The sequence below is a fragment of the Dichotomopilus funicola genome, assembly GCF_033296635.1.
Source record: "Dichotomopilus funicola strain CBS 141.50 unplaced genomic scaffold C8A04scaffold_46, whole genome shotgun sequence".
NCBI classification, from domain to species: Eukaryota; Fungi; Ascomycota; class Sordariomycetes; order Sordariales; family Chaetomiaceae; genus Dichotomopilus; species Dichotomopilus funicola.
The window spans coordinates 246,370-263,121 of record NW_026944067.1 but is presented as its reverse complement, the minus strand read 5'-3'; the positions used below and the strand labels follow the sequence as shown (position 1 = coordinate 263,121).

Below are 16,752 nucleotides of genomic sequence, written 5' to 3'. Positions count from 1 at the left end.
GCTTTGGTGCCTTTACCCATCCGAGGTGCATTGGAAACTGAAGGCAAATATTGAAAATTGGCACTCTTCACTCTCCTGCCGTCTTTGCTTCTTGGTCTCGAGATCATCCCGCCTGACCTGCATTCTGAGACAAATCCTAAACTGGCGAGATGCAAGAAACCTAAGTCATGGGCAGTACTTCCTAATTCACATCCGGAACAGCGGGGATTCTCACATCGTGCCTCTCACCGTCCAGTCCCTCTTTGACCTCCCACCACACCAGTACACTACGGCCGTCAATCACCGTCATGAACGGACGGCTCTCCAGGCAGATCCTCATGATAGCCAGTTATACACTAGTGCAGTGTACCTGAATCATGAACTGCGACCTCACTCTGAGACCTGCATTCTGGTCTTGCCCCAACCCGATTCCGGGGGTGTGGCACACTACTACCACAGGCCGCACGCCATGCCCGTTCTGTCGTTCGACGCGAACCCGAACGGACTAGTTAGCACTTTGTCCCTTGCCCCCGTGAGAGTTGCAACCGGCGATGTATGATCAATTTGGATTTCGTACTAGTAGGCGGTGCCGCGTGAGGGATCATCGTGCTATTTGTCAAGGGAATCAGGCTGGAGAGGGAAGGTTTCACATGCAAACAAGACTCGGAAAGCCGAGAGTCCGGAAGGGCATGAGAGATATCCCTTGGCGGGGAGCGGTAGAGGACAACTCGCCCATTTTCAAGCCGCTCTCTCTCGCCCACCATCTCTCATTCAACCCGCTGTCCTTCCTCACCGCCTCGGAAGATGGTAGCCGCAAACACGGAGAATCAACGCCGATGGGCTCTTTTTGAGCTATGTATGTAGCCTTCCTGCATCCTCATCCACTCTACGGCACCACCACCGACGGCAGCGCTGGGTGAGGGTAACCCAGAGTGAGTGAGTGAATTGCAGCCATCTAATGCAAATGAGTAGGAACGAGATGGAGATGAGGAAAAGATAGAAAAACAAGCAATATCAACAATATCAACCAACCACACTCCGTGTCAGGCCAGCCACCAGGTATCTGCCCTTCCTCCGCTTCCTTTCTTTCTTCCCTCCCATCTTCACCGCAGTCACCCATATCTACCTTTTTCGTCTCACCGAAAACACCCCACTCCTTTCCATACCCCTCTTTCTTTTTCGCCTCAAAAACGAACCAAGCCAAACCCAGTCCACAAAACCCACGGCAAAATCGTCAGCAAAGGGTTTGCGTGACTAGCCATAGAATACACAGTGATGTACATGAAATTCCCATCGGCCCCGTAAAAGACCGATGCGCGAGATGAAAAGCAAAATGAACAGGAGACAATTACCCTTGTGTGAAAAGACCACGGGATAGAAGACAACGCAAATGGAATACATAAAGCAGACAAATGTAAAGTCAAGAGATCAACGCCTCTGTGTGCATCCATCTGTCGACCCACCCACCACTCACTCCCATCTCCATGGTGGTTTCCCCATACGCCATATAGACGAAAACCATCCTTCCATCTCCCTTGACTTCCACGCCCCAACGAACCATGGCGCAAGGGAACCCCGAATGCATAACGTAACGTATTGCGAAAAGGCAAGAAGCAACCCAAAAGACGACCAGTGCAGCACGCGCCAACTAACGTCTAGAGCCACCCGGGATGCGAGTACGAACCGTCCTACGGTTCCTTCCTCTGGTCCATCCACGCAGCCGCCTCGCCATCAGCCTCCCCTTCACCCCGGCCGCCGTGCTCGTCCAACAGATCCGCAGCTTCATTTGATGGCTGCGGGGCCTCAACAGCAACGCTGGCATTGCTACTGCCACTGCTGCTGCTGTTGCTCCTGCTGGCACCCGCGCCAGCACCGCTAGTCTTCTTCCGACTGCGACCAGGATGATCGGCACCATCGTCATCATCGTCCTCATTGACAAGATCCACAAACATGCTGTCGTCACCGTCGCCTTCGTTCCCAACACCAATGCCAATGGGATCGTTGTCCCGCGCCGCAGACGACGGCGCGCTAGCACGGTCACGGCCCTGGTGGCCGCCCCATACGGCGGGTCCAAAGATCTCCTCGGCACGGCGTCGGCCGGTTTCGGTGCGGGAGAGGATTTCGAGCACGCGGGCTTTGCCGCGGTCGGTGGCGAGGTGCGCGTTGAGTTCTTCGTCGTCAAAGGTGCCGCGGAGAAGGCGCTCTTCGAGTTCGTGCGTCGAGTCGCCGGCGACCAGCAATTGTGGGCTAGGGCCTGCGCCGTCCCGCATGAAGAGGGTCGCGTGGCTGGCGGATGGGTCGATGTCCATAGGGTCACCGCGGAGCATGGAACTAGAGCCAGACGGGCCGGGCTGGTTGCGTGATGGCGACGCGTCTGACCCGGCCGAGGAGTGGGCGTGGAGGTTGCCCGCCAGACCCGGGCCCGAGGGTTGGACTGAGGAATTCCTCTGGAAGAAGGTATGGGGCGAGGGGCCAAACCCGGGGCTGCCGACCATCATAATGGAGCCTGAGGGGGCTGAGGCAGCGGCCGCAGCGGCCTCCGCATTCATCGCCTTGCGCTTCAGACTGTTAGCCTTGCCCTTGACGTTCTCAGGGAGGTCGTCCGGGTCGTCCACGCCGTAGTGGGCCAGCATCTTCTGTAACTTGGTCGGCCGCGGCTTGCGCGTGCTCTTAGATACTTCCAGGACCGGTGGGGGCTCCGGGGCTACGGGACTCCATTTGTGCAACTCCTGGCGGAAAAAGTTGGTCTCATAGGCCAAGAGGATCTCGGCGCCTTCAATCTTGCGCAGATAGAACCGCTGGGTCTCGGCTTCCGAGGCTGTGGCCATGATCGGGTTGCAGTAGCCACTGATGTGATTGCGGAAATCGGTCGCGTTGTCAATGATTTTCTTGAGAACCTCCTCTTCCTCGGGCTGGAAAGGCAAGTTGGGAATCTCATCCTGCCAAGACAGGAGATCCTCCAGCTTGGGGCGAGCGGCATCACGAGGGATCTTGACACGCCAGTCACAGATCGGGCACGTGTACTTGTCATCTTCCTTGACCTTACCACGGGCGATTTTGAGACACTTGCCGTGGTACCACTCGTGACAGAGCTCGCACTCAATCATCATGCCGGCTTCGGTGCGGCGGCAGATGCAAAAGACCTCGCGGAACTTCGGGTCTTCCCATCGGCTGACCTTCTCCTTGTCCGGGCTGGGCTCTCTGGACGCAGGCTCCGCAGGGACACGAGGCTTGTCGTGGACGATGTCAAAGCAATCGAGGTTTCGATCCAGGACGTAATCCATATGGCTCTTAAGAATATGAAGAGGGGCGTTGGTCTTCCCAAAGAGCTTCTTTCCCTTCCTCATCCAGTCCTCGTGCCGCTTCTGCTCCTTCTCCAGCTCGTGCGTTCCGGTCGGCTTGGCCTGCAGCTCCTCGATCTTCTTCATGACCTCGGCAACCTCAGTGTACTTTGGCCGCTTCTTGTAATCATGTTCTTGCGATCGTTCGTTGAGGTCCATGATTTGACGGTGCGCTTCACGTTGTTTATGAAGAATTTGGTCTACCGTAGCCATGGTCTGCGGGGAGACAGGCCAGGCATTGGCCTGAACCTGGTCCGCCAAAGCCTGGAGTTGTGGGTAATGGATGGAATCGGCGTTGATGAGTTCCTGCACCTTCTTGTCCCACATGTGACCAGACGCCAACTGCTCGTTGTAGAAAGCGAGGTGGTCGTTGTAGACCGGCACGTTAAGTCGGCGGCCCTCATCAAGAAGTTGTCGGACTTCGTCGAGCGTCATGATCGTGGTGCGGCTGCTGCTGGCTTTCTCGTTCCACTGCAACTGATCCATGAGTCGGGTCAGCTGATCCAATTCCGGGATATCAACGTTGAAGCCTTGGCCTTCTTCCAACAGCTTCTCTACCGGGCCTAGAGAACGGGTCTGAGGGTGTTCGAGCAGCTTCTTGGCGTCCTCTTGGAAGGCTTTGATCGCATCGGCACGCTCCTGGAGCTGCACAATTTCTGGGCTGTCAAACCCAATCTGCTTGGCTTCGTTGAGAAGACGATAGATGTCCATGACGCTGCGCATCTCCTTCTGTTCATGCTGAGCGTTTCCGATTGACCTGCGCGCTGCCGTCTGCCACACCTTCTCGTTCTTGCGCCGATTCTGCTGTTTCCGGACCGTGTAGTTTGTCGCCTCTTCGACCCAGTGGTTGCAACGCTCGACGAAGGCCTTGAGCACGGGAAGTGAGGGTAGCTCGAACGGAATCTTCTCGCCTTCGGCCAACAGCGCCCGCAAAGCCTTTAGAGACGGCGTGTCTTCTTCGTCCAAGAGTTTCTCGTATTTCTCCTCCCAAGCTTCTGGGACCTGTGCCTTATCCGCCACTTTCTTGCGCGTCGCGGCCATGACTTCATTCGACTTGCGGTAATAGAGGGCATGTTCTTTGCCAAGGATTCTGTCAGACTCTGGCATCTCACAGCACGGGTGATTTCCTGCATGCATGAGACATAAGACCTTGCCCGTTTTAAGGCAAATAAATCTTGACAGGTAGGTGAAAGCTTTGCAGTAGAAGCATCCGTACTCCTCTTCCGGAACATCGGTATCATCGATCTTTAACGTCATGAGGCACTCGTCATCACCCTCCCCGCCAAACACGCACTTGTGATGCTCGTTGGGGTGTTTTGCATCGCGGTGCTTGGCGATGAACTCGTGCTTTGCGATGAAGTCCTCTCTTTGAGACAGCTCCCGTTTCTCAACCTTCTCCAGCGCCGGCGACAGCCATTTCGCTGTCTGGATGGTGAGTCCCCCACTTGTGACACCCTCCGCCGCGGTCCACAAGAGTTCGTCGTGTGAAAAGCATGGTTGACGACGAAATTGCTGAAGTCTCTCAACCCCCGCAAGGCCATATGGCTCCCAATCGCACGGCGCAAAGTTGACAGCCTCGTTGAAGTTGAAACCATGGTTGAACCCGGCATGGTAGGCTTGCGGGAAGGTGATGACAAGTTGACCCGCACGCTGGTCGAGAGCAAACACACGCACGCCAGCCTTTTGCAGTTGCTCCGGTGTAAGCAAGGTCACCAGCTGGAAGAGCAGGTCTGGCTGTGTCTCGAACAACTCAGGAACCGCCTCGCGCATGGCGTTCTCAAACTTCTCAGCGTCGTCGCCCGGAATCCCGTACCAGGTTTTCGTGGCGCCAAAGTGCTGGTAGTTGGCCGAGTAGGAGTAATGGTCTTCGTTATGCCAACAAAATGTCGAGAAAGTCATGCCGACATACACCCATGGGACCGTCATGCCAGAAATATCGGATTTGATGTGCCGGAACAGACTGTCCGGGTGGAGCGGGAGGACGTTTAGATTCCAGGGGTCGGTCGCGTATGGGTTGTCGGGGAACTTCTCAATTGTGGGAAAACCTGAGCCGTGTGTAGTGCAGTGAATGTCAGCGCCGTACTCCACCGTCACGGTGTCTTCAATATCAGCCACCAGGCGCCAGAATTCTTGCTCGACATCATCTTCGGTAACGGGCCGGTGGCAGTTGAGAACCGGATCAAATGGCATCTTGTCCGAGAAATATTGCTGTTTGAACTGGGCAGCTTTCTCTTGGAACTGCTTGAGTGAGTATAATCCACCTTCTTCGAAGCCAAATTGGCCATCGCCAACGAGGCAACGCGGGCAGTTCCACTCGGTCTCCGGCTTGATCTTGAGCGGAGGATCCAGGCAACTGCCATGGTAAGTATGGTCGCACGATTCACACGTCAGGAGGAAACCCGTCCCCATATAGCCTTTGCCGCATTGCTCGCATCCCTGACCGGGGGCTGCAGATTCGTCTCGGGGGATCCTGGGAGGGGCAGAGCGGAACAGAGACATGTGTGAACCAGCAACTGTAGGTATCGTGTCTAGAAAACGTACGTCAGTACCTTAAGAGAGGCAACAAGCCGCCGTTAGTGCCAACATCTCTCACCTTTCTTCAGCCTCTTACTCCGACGGCTCCCTGAATCTCCATCATCGCCATCGACCGGCTCCTTCTTAGCCGCCTCCAGATTCTCACAACTCATTTGCCGCTTCAAACCTGAAGGTCCTAACGCAGAGGAGCGAAATTCGGGGGTGTTCTTCGCAGACACGGCGGGCGTACCGTTCGGCTTCGGCGTTGCCGGGCTCTTCCCATCTGACACCGCAGCTGATGGGCGATTGACACTCGTAAAGCCTGAATTGACGGAGGTAAATCCACCGGAGTTGACTGCCGTAAAGCCGGATTTGGGCTTCGCAGCGTTGGAATCGGACATCGACACGTCGGCGTCCGCCTCCCTAGTGTGGCCATTGATCGAAGCTCGCAGGGCCTCCGCAGCTAGTCTGGCGGGAGACTCGGAGCCGACGCCCGCTGGGGTAGCCACGTTGGATCGTTTCATGGGGCTAGGCGCAGGGCTAGGCGTCAAAGGACCGCCGTATTCGAGCTCCAGTTGCTGGTGGACTCCTGGTTTAGCGATCCGCAAATATTCCTCATACGGGCAAAGCCACTTCTGGTACGAATTCTTGAGTGAGGTAGACAAAGAAGACATGATCTTCCCACTGTAGCCCAAATCACGGCCGATTTCGGCCCATTTCTTGAGTTTGCAGACCTTCTCAAACCCACCCCGGGCCTCAACAGCCTTCTTTAAACGGTAAAGATCGAGCGGCTTCTTGTCAACGTACGGCCATCGTGTCATATTCGTCCCTTGCTGTTTGTGAAATTTGGCAAGAGCATCGAGGTAAGTCAGATTCGCACGAGTGCCTAGACGGTTAGTTTCAGCGACAGGATTTGAAAAAGCTTTATGGAACACCTCGGGTGGAAGGTAGCCTTACTGCCTTCAACAGAGTTCAACTCTTGTTTGCGGGTGCGAAAATGGAAGCGCTGCAGGAATCCTAGTGTCAGCTCTACGTGCGGACCAGCCATACCCTCTACATATCTCTAACGAATACCACCTACCTCTGTGTCAATAGCAAAGTCGGGATTCCAAGAATCTGGCGGAATAATTTTGCAAATGCCATACTGCCGTGCCTCCGCCGAAATCTTGGTGATGTACTCAAACGGCTCCTTCCATTCCTCCTCGGTCGGCCGATATGAAGGCGCTTCCTGCAATCCGTGCGGCCGGCTCTTCCTCTTGACTGGCTCAGGGCACGCGTTGGGCTGGCCCCTTCGCTCGACTGAAGCCAGGTCCAAGGGAGCGTTGGTCAGGGAGCTGAGGGGAAGCGGTGACTTCGTTGACTGGGCTCCGTTGGAATTGGAGTGGGACGCCTTTTGCCTCATGCCATTTCCAGCCATTCCCGATGGCGCCGTCTGTGGTGATGGTCTCATGCTTGCATTGGGAATCGAGCTCCGGGTGCTCCTTGCTCGAATTGTGAAGCGTGACAAGAAGCCTCTACAGGGGCCGGGTCCGCGAACGGTCGAAGTTGGTGTTACTCAATGGCACTGGCGGCTGCCTGTCGCGGAATCGGCTCGCGGTGGTATCTCAAGCGCTAATTCGGTCGGGGTGTGAGCATGTCACAGTGCCACCTGGTGCATTGTAGCGGGAGAGTTCCTGGAAAAGTAGGAACGGCGCCGGTCAGAATATGCGCAGCAAGCAACGTGTGCCTCACACAACTAGTCAGCTCTCCAACGAAAAGATACATACCTCTCGGGCTTCTGCAGGATAAAGAACGTTGAGGCTTGGGCCACCCTCCTCGGACGGATGCGAAGAATGAAAGAGATCGAGCGAACACTGCTCGTTGTTCTGGCGATCACGGGGAATTTAGACACGCCAAGCCGCAATCGAGATTCGCGGGTTTGCCGGTTAGTCGGAATCAGACTCGTGGGTAGGGAAGGCGGTTCGGTGTCGGAAAGATATATCGTGAAGGGTGAGTATGGGTCAGTTCTAGGGAGAACAGTCGTGAGAATTGTTACAAACCGCCCCCGGGAGTGTGGTGAAAGAAGGAAAAGGAAGGCGGAGAACGGGGGTCTCTTGAGCGTGTGATGGAGTGGGCGGGCTGTGGGTGAGAATGGACATGGGGCCGAAGACAGAAAACACCCCAAGGAAAGCGGCAGTGACCGGGGTGAATTTGGGAGGCGCAAAACCACACACCCATGCACCCGACATTCGACATTCCGTCGGCACCAGAGTGGGTCTGCGGGGGTAACTTCTTGGACGCAGGCCTCAGCACTTCAACCTCCATGTTCAAGGCAGAGGCAATGCTCACCACAAAAAAGGAATTTGGCCATCCACCATCAAGAAATACCTCTCGGCATTGGTTTTAACACCTATCTACACAAATCATTGCCAATCCCGCGAGACCAGTCTTTCGTTCTCCCAAGCTCCTATCCCGTGCGGCTGTGCTATGATTTCCATTTCTGAGCGCACAGCACCGCACCAGTGGGAACGGATGTGAATGCCCCGTCTCGTGAAGGGGAATCCCTGCATCTACGCTGCAACATACAAAAAGATGACTGCAAGATGATACAGATAACCGTTAAAGACTGTTTACCTTCTCATGCCCCGCCGAAGCCCTTGTTTTAGTGTTTTCTTTGCGATATCCCTGACATCTACCGTGGGCGAGTTTCTTGCTGACTGATCGGCTGCATCTTGCGAGGTCAGTCTGGTGATATCCAACTTGACCCTGATCAGCCCAAGCAGACAATGCGCTTGTTGGACGAAAACGGGGCTGCCGGTCCGTACAAGCGCAGAATCAAATGCACGAACCAAAAACATATCTATCTTAGCCGGTGCATCTTATCCTCCAACAAAAAACAAAACCAGGCTGAACATGATCAAGGGCCGAATGCGATCAAGAAATCGAAAACGGTGCAAGTGGGCTGTGCATGTGGTCTTGGTCCTCGCACATTGAGTCTAACCCAAACCGAGCATCCACCCCAACCTCAACGTCGGCCCAACATGTCGCTGCAAGTGCTCCTTGCTGCAGCCTACCCAAAATGAGCGAAGGTTTGGGTCTGATATTGGCAAGGCCCTGGTCGGGCTTGATTGCCCAGCGCGCCAATCAGCATTGGCCTGACGTTAGAACAGCATGCCTGTGCTGACGGATCGCTCGTGCAACCCTCGGCAGGCAATTTCCAGCTCCGACTTGACATCTCTGACGACATGAAACGGCCTGTGGTGATCGGCTTCAGGGATAGGAAGCGGACAATTGGTCCTCCAGGAAAAGATAAAAGGAAAAGGATAAGAAGACATGATAGGGAGAAGTTGACCAATAGGCAGCCAAAGTCCAAGATCAATTATTTCAACAAAACGCCAGGGTATCTCTCCGTCCACCGATGCTCCCGAACCAACGCCAAATGTGAGCCGTCCAACCTGGCCCAAGACCACAGAATAAGAAAATGGCCCCTTACCCTCAATTCTTTGCGGCCTTCTTTGCGGCCTGCCTTGTCGTCCGCTTCTTCTTCTCCTTCAGCAGCTTCTCAACCTCCTCCCCACCTCTCAGCCTTAACGTCAACTCCCGCATCATCTCGCCCCACTGCACCTCGCCTTTACACTTCGGGCACCGTCCCTGGATCGGCACGACCTCATCCGTCTCGCCAGAAGTCCGAAGAAAGTGTCTACCCCAGCAGGTAATATGCCCAACTCCGTCACAACCCTCGTTCGTGCAAAGCGCCTGTAGCCCCTCGCCCGTCTTCATCTCCTCGTGACAGACAACACAGCGGCCCTGACGTTCAAATTCGAAGATATCCCGCCCCTTGGCGACATATTCCTTCATCGGTTTGTAGTCCAAAGGCAGGGCATGTATTCCCCAGGGAGCCGGCGCCCGTTCTTGCTCTTCACCCTCTGTCATCCCGCCATCCCCAACTGAGCCGGCATCATCCCCTCTCACACTACCACCACCAGTTATCCCCCCGTTAACCATTCCCTCCCCAAAATCTGTCACAACCCTCAACTCTCGTTGCTCATCACCGCTCACCTCAGCGCACCACTGTTCCCACGCCGCGAAAAAGGGTTTGTTGAAAAAGTGTACTCGTAAGGGCCACCGGGCAAAGCTAGGCACACATAACAGCAGGTGCAAATTCGAGACGATCGAATCGATCGACTTGGAGGGGCGACCGGTCCGTCGGCGTTTGGACTTGGTGCGGCGGACCGTGGGGCCGGCGAGCCGCGAGGATGAGGGGATATGCGTCGAGATGTGTGGGTTGGTGAGTGCCCATCTGTTATCGCCGAGTGAGAGGTTAGTACTGGAGTGAGACGGAGGCTAGCAGAAAAGCTGCGGTGGGTGGGAACGTACTCGAATTTCAGAGCCGCCACCATACTCGGGAAACCTGATACTAGCGTAACCATTTCCCATGGCCTCAGGCTGGCACGGGAAGTGCGGGCCGCACCGCCCTTGACTAGCCCATTGTGCTGGTTCAGTCGGCGTGGCGGGTTCGGCGTGGAGCCGACGTAATAAGAGGAATGCCGGACGGTTGACCGCAGGACGTAGACGGTGTATAGTGCTGGGATCGGTTTGTGTGATGCCGACATCGTTGGCACATCCGTGATGATATGTATGTATATCGAGGTGGGAGGGGCCGAGTAGTTGTTGCGGGCGCAACGATCAGGTAAACATCCCGCGACAGGACGAGGCAGGGAAAGGCTGGTGAAGAGCCTATTTAATACGCAAAATAGGTAGTGCAATGATGAACGGCAGTGGGCCGAAGACCATGTTCCTGGTCAAAGTTTGTTTACTGTGTATCTTCAGTTTTGGTTGGTGCTACGGTGACGAGAGCCTGCATGTGCCCCGCAGGTACGCGAAACAGTGGGCCGGAGGCTGCTCAGGGCTGAAAGTGGGGCATCATGGCCTGGAATTCCATGCGGCCGGCACGTGAACAACGCCTGGATATAAACCAAACTACCTGCTCCGTTAAAACAAACAACCATATCGACCTAGCGCAAGCTTCCTCAGGTGGTATCTATTCAAACAAGCCAGAGATGGATGGACCACACGAATCGTACACCTGAACATTCCCCCCGCCACCCCAACGGCTCACAACAACCCCTGTTTCTGCAAATCAAGGTACACCTTCTCCGGCATCACGTTACCCTCGGCGTCCTCCATCTGCACCACTGCGCCGTCGTCAATATGACCCTTGTTCTGATCCCGTTGAATCTTGTCCCAAAGACGCACGGCCTGCTCGATGGAGGTGATGTCGCGGAACAGGTAGGTATTGGTAATCCCGAGCCGCTTGAGGTTGGTGATGTGGTTCGTCTCGTTGAAGTGCTTGTCGAAGGCCCTCCGGCCACGGTAGACAAAGTTGCCACAAATCTCGCATGGGAACTCTTGTCCCAGGCCGTGAAGCCTGTACAGCCAGAAAGGAATGGGCTTCCCGTCCCAGGCCAGCGGCAGCTTGAGGGGGTTGTAGAACTTGTCGTCGCCCTCATCCCTATCCTCGTCCTCTTCCTCCCGGTTTTGCGGCCCAGATGTCATGTTGTAAAGGTTCTCTAACTCTTGCTGCCGTTCTCGTTCCGTCATACCTTGTCGCCTCTCGACGTTGATTCGCGTGTCGTCCCGCTCGATGTTCATGGCGCCGGTCAGTTTTTTGACGCGGAACTCCCTCTCCGCAACGGCTCTCTCCTTGAGACGCTGGACTGATGTTGTACCAGACCCGGCACCATCCTGGGACTCCTCCCGCTGCGCAAACGCCTCGGCCGCCTTGACGTGTTTCCGCCCTGTCAGGTGACCATTGTAGACATTCCTGTTCTTGAACTCCTTTTCGCATGCTTCGCACCAAACGGCATCGGGAGAGCTTAGCGTGCGCGTGGCCGCTGCTGCTTTCGCTGCCTTGTCGGTTTCCCACCCAGGGACTTCGCTGTGCTCCCATGCCGATTCGAAATCTTGCTGCCAGGTCTCTAGTACTTGATCGATATTCTCCAACGGCCGCGTCCGACGCATGAACCCTTCCAGATACCCCATCAGATCGCCCAAATACTTGAAGTACGGGTCCGTCAATTTGTCCGCCCGCTTCAACCCCCCAAATCCCGGTTGAAAATTGTCAAAAACCTCGAGGTACTGCAAATACCCCAGGCGCTTCGCGTTCGGAAGGTTCAGGTAAGAGTCGTGGCAGTTGTGCAGGTCGAAGAATCGTCCGTACGCCTCCTCGCCCGAGAACATGGTCTCGACAAGGTACGGCTGGTCATCGCCTCCCTTTCGCGGTCGGTACCATTGCTCCGAATTCTCGGCTTGTTCATTCGCATATCGCGCGTGGTGATCCCTGATGTTGGTTACTTGGCGGTAAAACTCGTCGAGCGGGTCGCCAGTGCTGATTTGGAAAATCTCTTTCGATCGAAGCCCGGACCTGTCCTCGTAGAGAGGAAGAAGTTCAGAGGATTGGCGCTGGATTTGATCCAGGAGCTGCGATACTTCGTGATCTCGGTTCAAGCGATCGCGGATCTAATAAGGCGCAGTTAGTTTGGGCAACTTACTCAACGTGGGTGAACGAAAGGGCCGTACATGTTTGGGTTCCTCGCTCATGCGATCGGCAATACCCTGCTCGAGGCGCTCGAGGTCCTCATGAATGTATCTTTGATCTTCAAGTAACATTTTTCTCCTAGGCTCACTAGACTGTAATAGATGTGCGCTGAAGAAAGTGGCAGCCGTTTGCAGGACACCAAGATGGGCGGATGGTGGTGGGTATCGAAGGTCTGTCGCTCCGAACTTTTCTTGGCATTCAATTGCTTCTGCGAAGTTGCGACGCCACGACGCGTCTGGACCGTGCAGCTAAATTGCCGGAGTTCAGCCGGTGTACACCCAAGGGAAAAGTTGCAGATCCGCCGCCTTCTGCATTTCGCATCCAGACAGACGCATCCACACACCCTGCCGTCCACCTCGACACCCAAATTCGCCCGTTCTTCCAGGATCAAGACCCAAATCGACATTGTAGCAAACCGCGACGATGGCTGACAGAGGGATCGACCGCAAAGCCGATGAGAAGATTCAATTCTCCACCTCGAAGGAGGTGACGGTCCACCCGACCTTCGAATCGATGTCATTGAAGGGTACGTCGCAAAGCAGCAAAAGAAGCCCCACGATGCCCATCCACTAACGCCGATGCCCGGATCTAGAGAGCCTCCTTCGTGGTGTCTACGCTTATGGATACGAGTCGCCGTCCGCCGTTCAGTCTCGCGCCATCGTCCAGATCTGCAAAGGTCGCGACACCATCGCCCAGGCCCAGTCCGGTACGGGTAAAACCGCCACCTTTTCCATCAGCATGCTCCAGGTTATCGACACGGCGGTGCGGGAAACACAAGCTTTGGTTCTCTCCCCAACCCGCGAACTTGCGACACAGATCCAAAGTGTTGTGATGGCGCTCGGCGACTACATGAATGTGCAATGCCACGCTTGCATTGGCGGAACAAATGTAGGCGAGGACATTCGTAAACTCGATTACGGGCAGCACATTGTCTCCGGAACACCAGGACGTGTCGCGGACATGATTCGCCGGCGCCACCTGCGCACTCGTCACATCAAAATGCTCGTGCTCGATGAGGCCGACGAGCTACTCAACCAGGGCTTCCGGGAACAAATCTACGACGTCTACCGTTACCTACCGCCCGCGACACAGGTGGTTGTGGTGTCCGCTACCCTCCCTTACGATGTTCTCGACATGACCACCAAATTCATGACCGACCCCGTCCGCATCCTCGTCAAGCGTGACGAGTTGACGCTCGAAGGGCTCAAGCAGTATTTCATCGCCGTCGAAAAGGAGGACTGGAAGTTCGACACGCTGTGCGATCTTTATGATACCCTCACCATCACCCAAGCCGTTATCTTCTGCAACACCCGGCGGAAGGTCGACTGGTTGACCGACAAGATGCGAGAAGCCAACTTCACGGTCAGCAGCATGCATGGAGACATGCCACAAAAGGAACGCGACAGTATTATGCAGGATTTCAGGCAGGGAAACAGCCGAGTGTTGATATCGACAGATGTCTGGGCTCGTGGTATTGACGTTCAGCAAGTCAGCTTGGTCATCAACTACGACCTGCCAAGCAACCGTGAGAACTACATCCACCGCATCGGTCGCTCGGGCCGTTTTGGGCGCAAGGGCGTTGCCATCAACTTCGTTACTAGCGAGGATGTGCGCATCCTGCGTGATATTGAGTGTACGTTAGCGCTCACCCTCCAAAGCCAGGCCCTGACTAACGTTTCCCAGTGTACTACTCTACACAGATTGACGAGATGCCAATGAACGTCGCCGACCTGATCTCATAAGAGAGAGGCCCGTACGTCGTGGCAATTGAAGAAATTTGAGAGGCAAACATGGGTCCAGATCCAGTCCACTGTACGTCAGGTACAGTCATAAGGTTGTGGGAGGAAATGGGCACGGAAAGCCAAAAGTAAGGTGACTCCTTACTACAGAACTTCGCCCGATCTTGGACTAACAGAACCCAGAGGATGGCCACCCCCAAGATTGTACAGCCGGAAAAATTCTGTTTTAGGCACTCCAACGAGTTATCCTAGCCGCCTCTCAGCATCAATGAATTTTGTATCCCTACACATCATTCCATTCATAAAGGCCGGTCAGCTCGGCAGGTGACGATTTCAAGTGGCTCAAAATGCGTGATAAGATAATACAATATTTGAGACCTGACATTCGCTCTGCGTTTAATGTCGAGAACCCAAAACCGGTGCGCCATTCCTACTTGCTTGCCTCTTGTGCCCATTCAGTCACAGCACATGAACGGAGCCAAATCCTCATGGTCCCCCATTTCAAGACCGAGTTGTCCCAAAACCCTCGGCCTTACGGTTTGGCTGCGGGATCACCAGCCCTGATTCAACGGGGCCAAAGCGAAAGACTAGACAATCTGCAATAATTATCATCTTTCCGACCGAGGTTTCCTCTCCACGTTTTCCAGCCTTGGAAGATTCGTTGGACCCCCCCCCCTCCTCGAACCCAGAGCCGCCTTGTTTCTTGAGCGCCACTCAAGATCTTGGAGGCCCTTAGGGACGTGGTTGAGCCAAACATGACACATCCCCCGCCTAATCTCATGGTCACGGCCACGGGGCGGATAGTAGGACAATAAGGCAGCCTGCGAGCCGAGCGGTTTGGAGAGTACGTACGGCATGCTAATGTCTGAGTGTTGAGTATGGCCATGAAAACAGAACTGTCCTCGGGAGGGGGCCCAACATGTGGGTCTACATTGGTGTTCTCAATAACTGTCACCTTTTCTTTGCATTCGGGTGGCCTCACAGTTGTGTAGGTTTTATCTGTTCGACAATGCGCATGATTTTTGTCTGGGCAATGGCAGAAGAGTCTCCAATCGAATAGTTGGCCCAGCCAACTTAGCTCCTATAATTGGCGAGAGGAGCCAGATTTGAGAGGCATCCAAGGTCCAACACCAATGTAAGCGGGAGGGACAGGCAATATCAAGATCAAAAGAATATAGATCCGATCTCTCATCCGCTCTCGTTCATATTTTTTAACCACGCAACCAAATTTCAAATACTTTGTGGCAGAATCATTCACACGCTCTCCTCCTTCACGTACCGCCACAAACACATTATCGCCAGAGTCCAGACTCGACCCGCCTCGCCTCAAGGATCAAATGGTCGCCTCTGAATTCACACCGCTAGTCGACAATTGCGGCTGGGGCACCAGGCGCTGGCCAGGCCGATCCACATATAAGGTGAAGGTGTCAGATTGCTGGAAGAAAGCGTGTAAATTCTCCAAGACCTATGTCGCAGACAAAAGCAGCGAGGCCTACCTTGCGGTTGAAGTTTGTTCTCTGAATCGCCTCCACATCGCATGTACTAACATTAGTGATAACGGAAGAAGATGTTGACTTTTGAACGGGGGAGCATTGTATAACCCAGAGGATGGAACATATCCTAAAAATGTTTCTCGAGGAAGATGGCTAGGGAGTGGTTTGTGCTTTCTTGCTCCATGATGGCGTTACGGGTTTCCGTGAGACAATGATACAAGCACACTTATCCCTATTTTTGTTTGTTCTTGTCTCCTGTATCCGAGGTATGGCTTTTCCCACCCCTTTCCTCTCCATCGCTCATGGCCCTGCTCCCACATCAAGGCCGCGACTGACTTGAAGGAGAATGAATCTTTGATTCCCCTAAGATATATGATCAATGCTTCTCCCGGGTAGGTGAATGAATAGTCGTGGCATGTTTTCACCTTCCTTGACCATTGACCACTGCCCACAACTAGCTTGACTTCAAGGTACCACAGTCCACAAACTCCTGTGGCCCGTATCCTTTCACCACATGGTTGACTGGCAACGGAAACCACCAGGACAAACAGTTTAGACTTTAGATGAGATTTAACCTAATTATGGGGACATGTCAGGTTGGAACTTCATGTGACACTCAATTTCAAGCAAACTCGCGCGGTTTGCCCTAGAGGATTATTACTTCGGTGCCGAGTTCAACTTTAATTCAATGTCGAGAATAGGCAAGTGAGACAAAAGAGGGGACGTTCGGGAAGATTTAAACATAATGCTTCCTTCCTAGAAACGTAATGTTGAAACGTAATGATGAAACCGGTTCGCATTCGAGTTCGTCATAACCGCCAGCTAATTAACGACAAAAAAACTAGATCGGCGGGTTTTAGCCGCACGCCGAGTTCCACGGACGATGGCACCTAGCCAGACTAGATACAAACGTTGAGGAAGTGCCCGGTTGCTCCATTGGTGTCCTACCTAAGCTAGAGGGAGGCGGGAAGGCGGTCTGTTTGACTTTGTGGTCGTGGGAAACGGAAATGGCGCGGCTGAAGTGGGACATAACTAACCTTTAAAGGACTTGGCCCTGCCCGCGGATGGGCATTCTCTTACTATTTCTAACGTAGTGTTGTTACGCCCGA

The 16,752-nt window shown here is 54.3% G+C and overlaps 4 protein-coding genes across 4 annotated transcripts; 1 reads left to right on the top strand and 3 right to left on the bottom strand.

The window, feature by feature from the left end:
• Positions 1 to 1,667: 1,667 nt before the first annotated feature.
• On the bottom strand, positions 1,668 to 7,284 carry C8A04DRAFT_13369 (PLU-1-like protein-domain-containing protein; the record flags this gene model as incomplete). Its single annotated transcript, XM_062777679.1, has 5 exons — positions 1,668 to 1,720; positions 1,808 to 5,848; positions 5,914 to 6,720; positions 6,792 to 6,840; positions 6,916 to 7,284. The coding sequence occupies 5 exons, from the start codon at positions 7,282 to 7,284 to the stop codon at positions 1,668 to 1,670; spliced, it is 5,319 nt and encodes a 1,772-aa protein (XP_062635707.1).
• A 2,024-nt stretch (positions 7,285 to 9,308) lies between these two features.
• Positions 9,309 to 10,426, bottom strand: C8A04DRAFT_13359 (uncharacterized protein; the record flags this gene model as incomplete). Its single annotated transcript, XM_062777677.1, has 2 exons — positions 9,309 to 10,113; positions 10,191 to 10,426. 2 exons carry the CDS (start codon positions 10,424 to 10,426, stop codon positions 9,309 to 9,311), a joined length of 1,041 nt encoding a protein of 346 aa, XP_062635706.1.
• Positions 10,427 to 10,928: 502 nt separating this feature from the next.
• On the bottom strand, positions 10,929 to 12,482 carry C8A04DRAFT_30129 (uncharacterized protein; the record flags this gene model as incomplete). Its single annotated transcript, XM_062781264.1, has 2 exons — positions 10,929 to 12,332; positions 12,393 to 12,482. 2 exons carry the CDS (start codon positions 12,480 to 12,482, stop codon positions 10,929 to 10,931), a joined length of 1,494 nt encoding a protein of 497 aa, XP_062635705.1.
• A 352-nt stretch (positions 12,483 to 12,834) lies between these two features.
• C8A04DRAFT_38434 (ATP-dependent RNA helicase fal-1) lies at positions 12,835 to 14,153 on the top strand (the record flags this gene model as incomplete). Its single annotated transcript, XM_062784238.1, has 3 exons — positions 12,835 to 12,937; positions 13,004 to 14,044; positions 14,095 to 14,153. 3 exons carry the CDS (start codon positions 12,835 to 12,837, stop codon positions 14,151 to 14,153), a joined length of 1,203 nt encoding a protein of 400 aa, XP_062635704.1.
• Between the last annotated feature and the right edge of the window lie 2,599 nt (positions 14,154 to 16,752).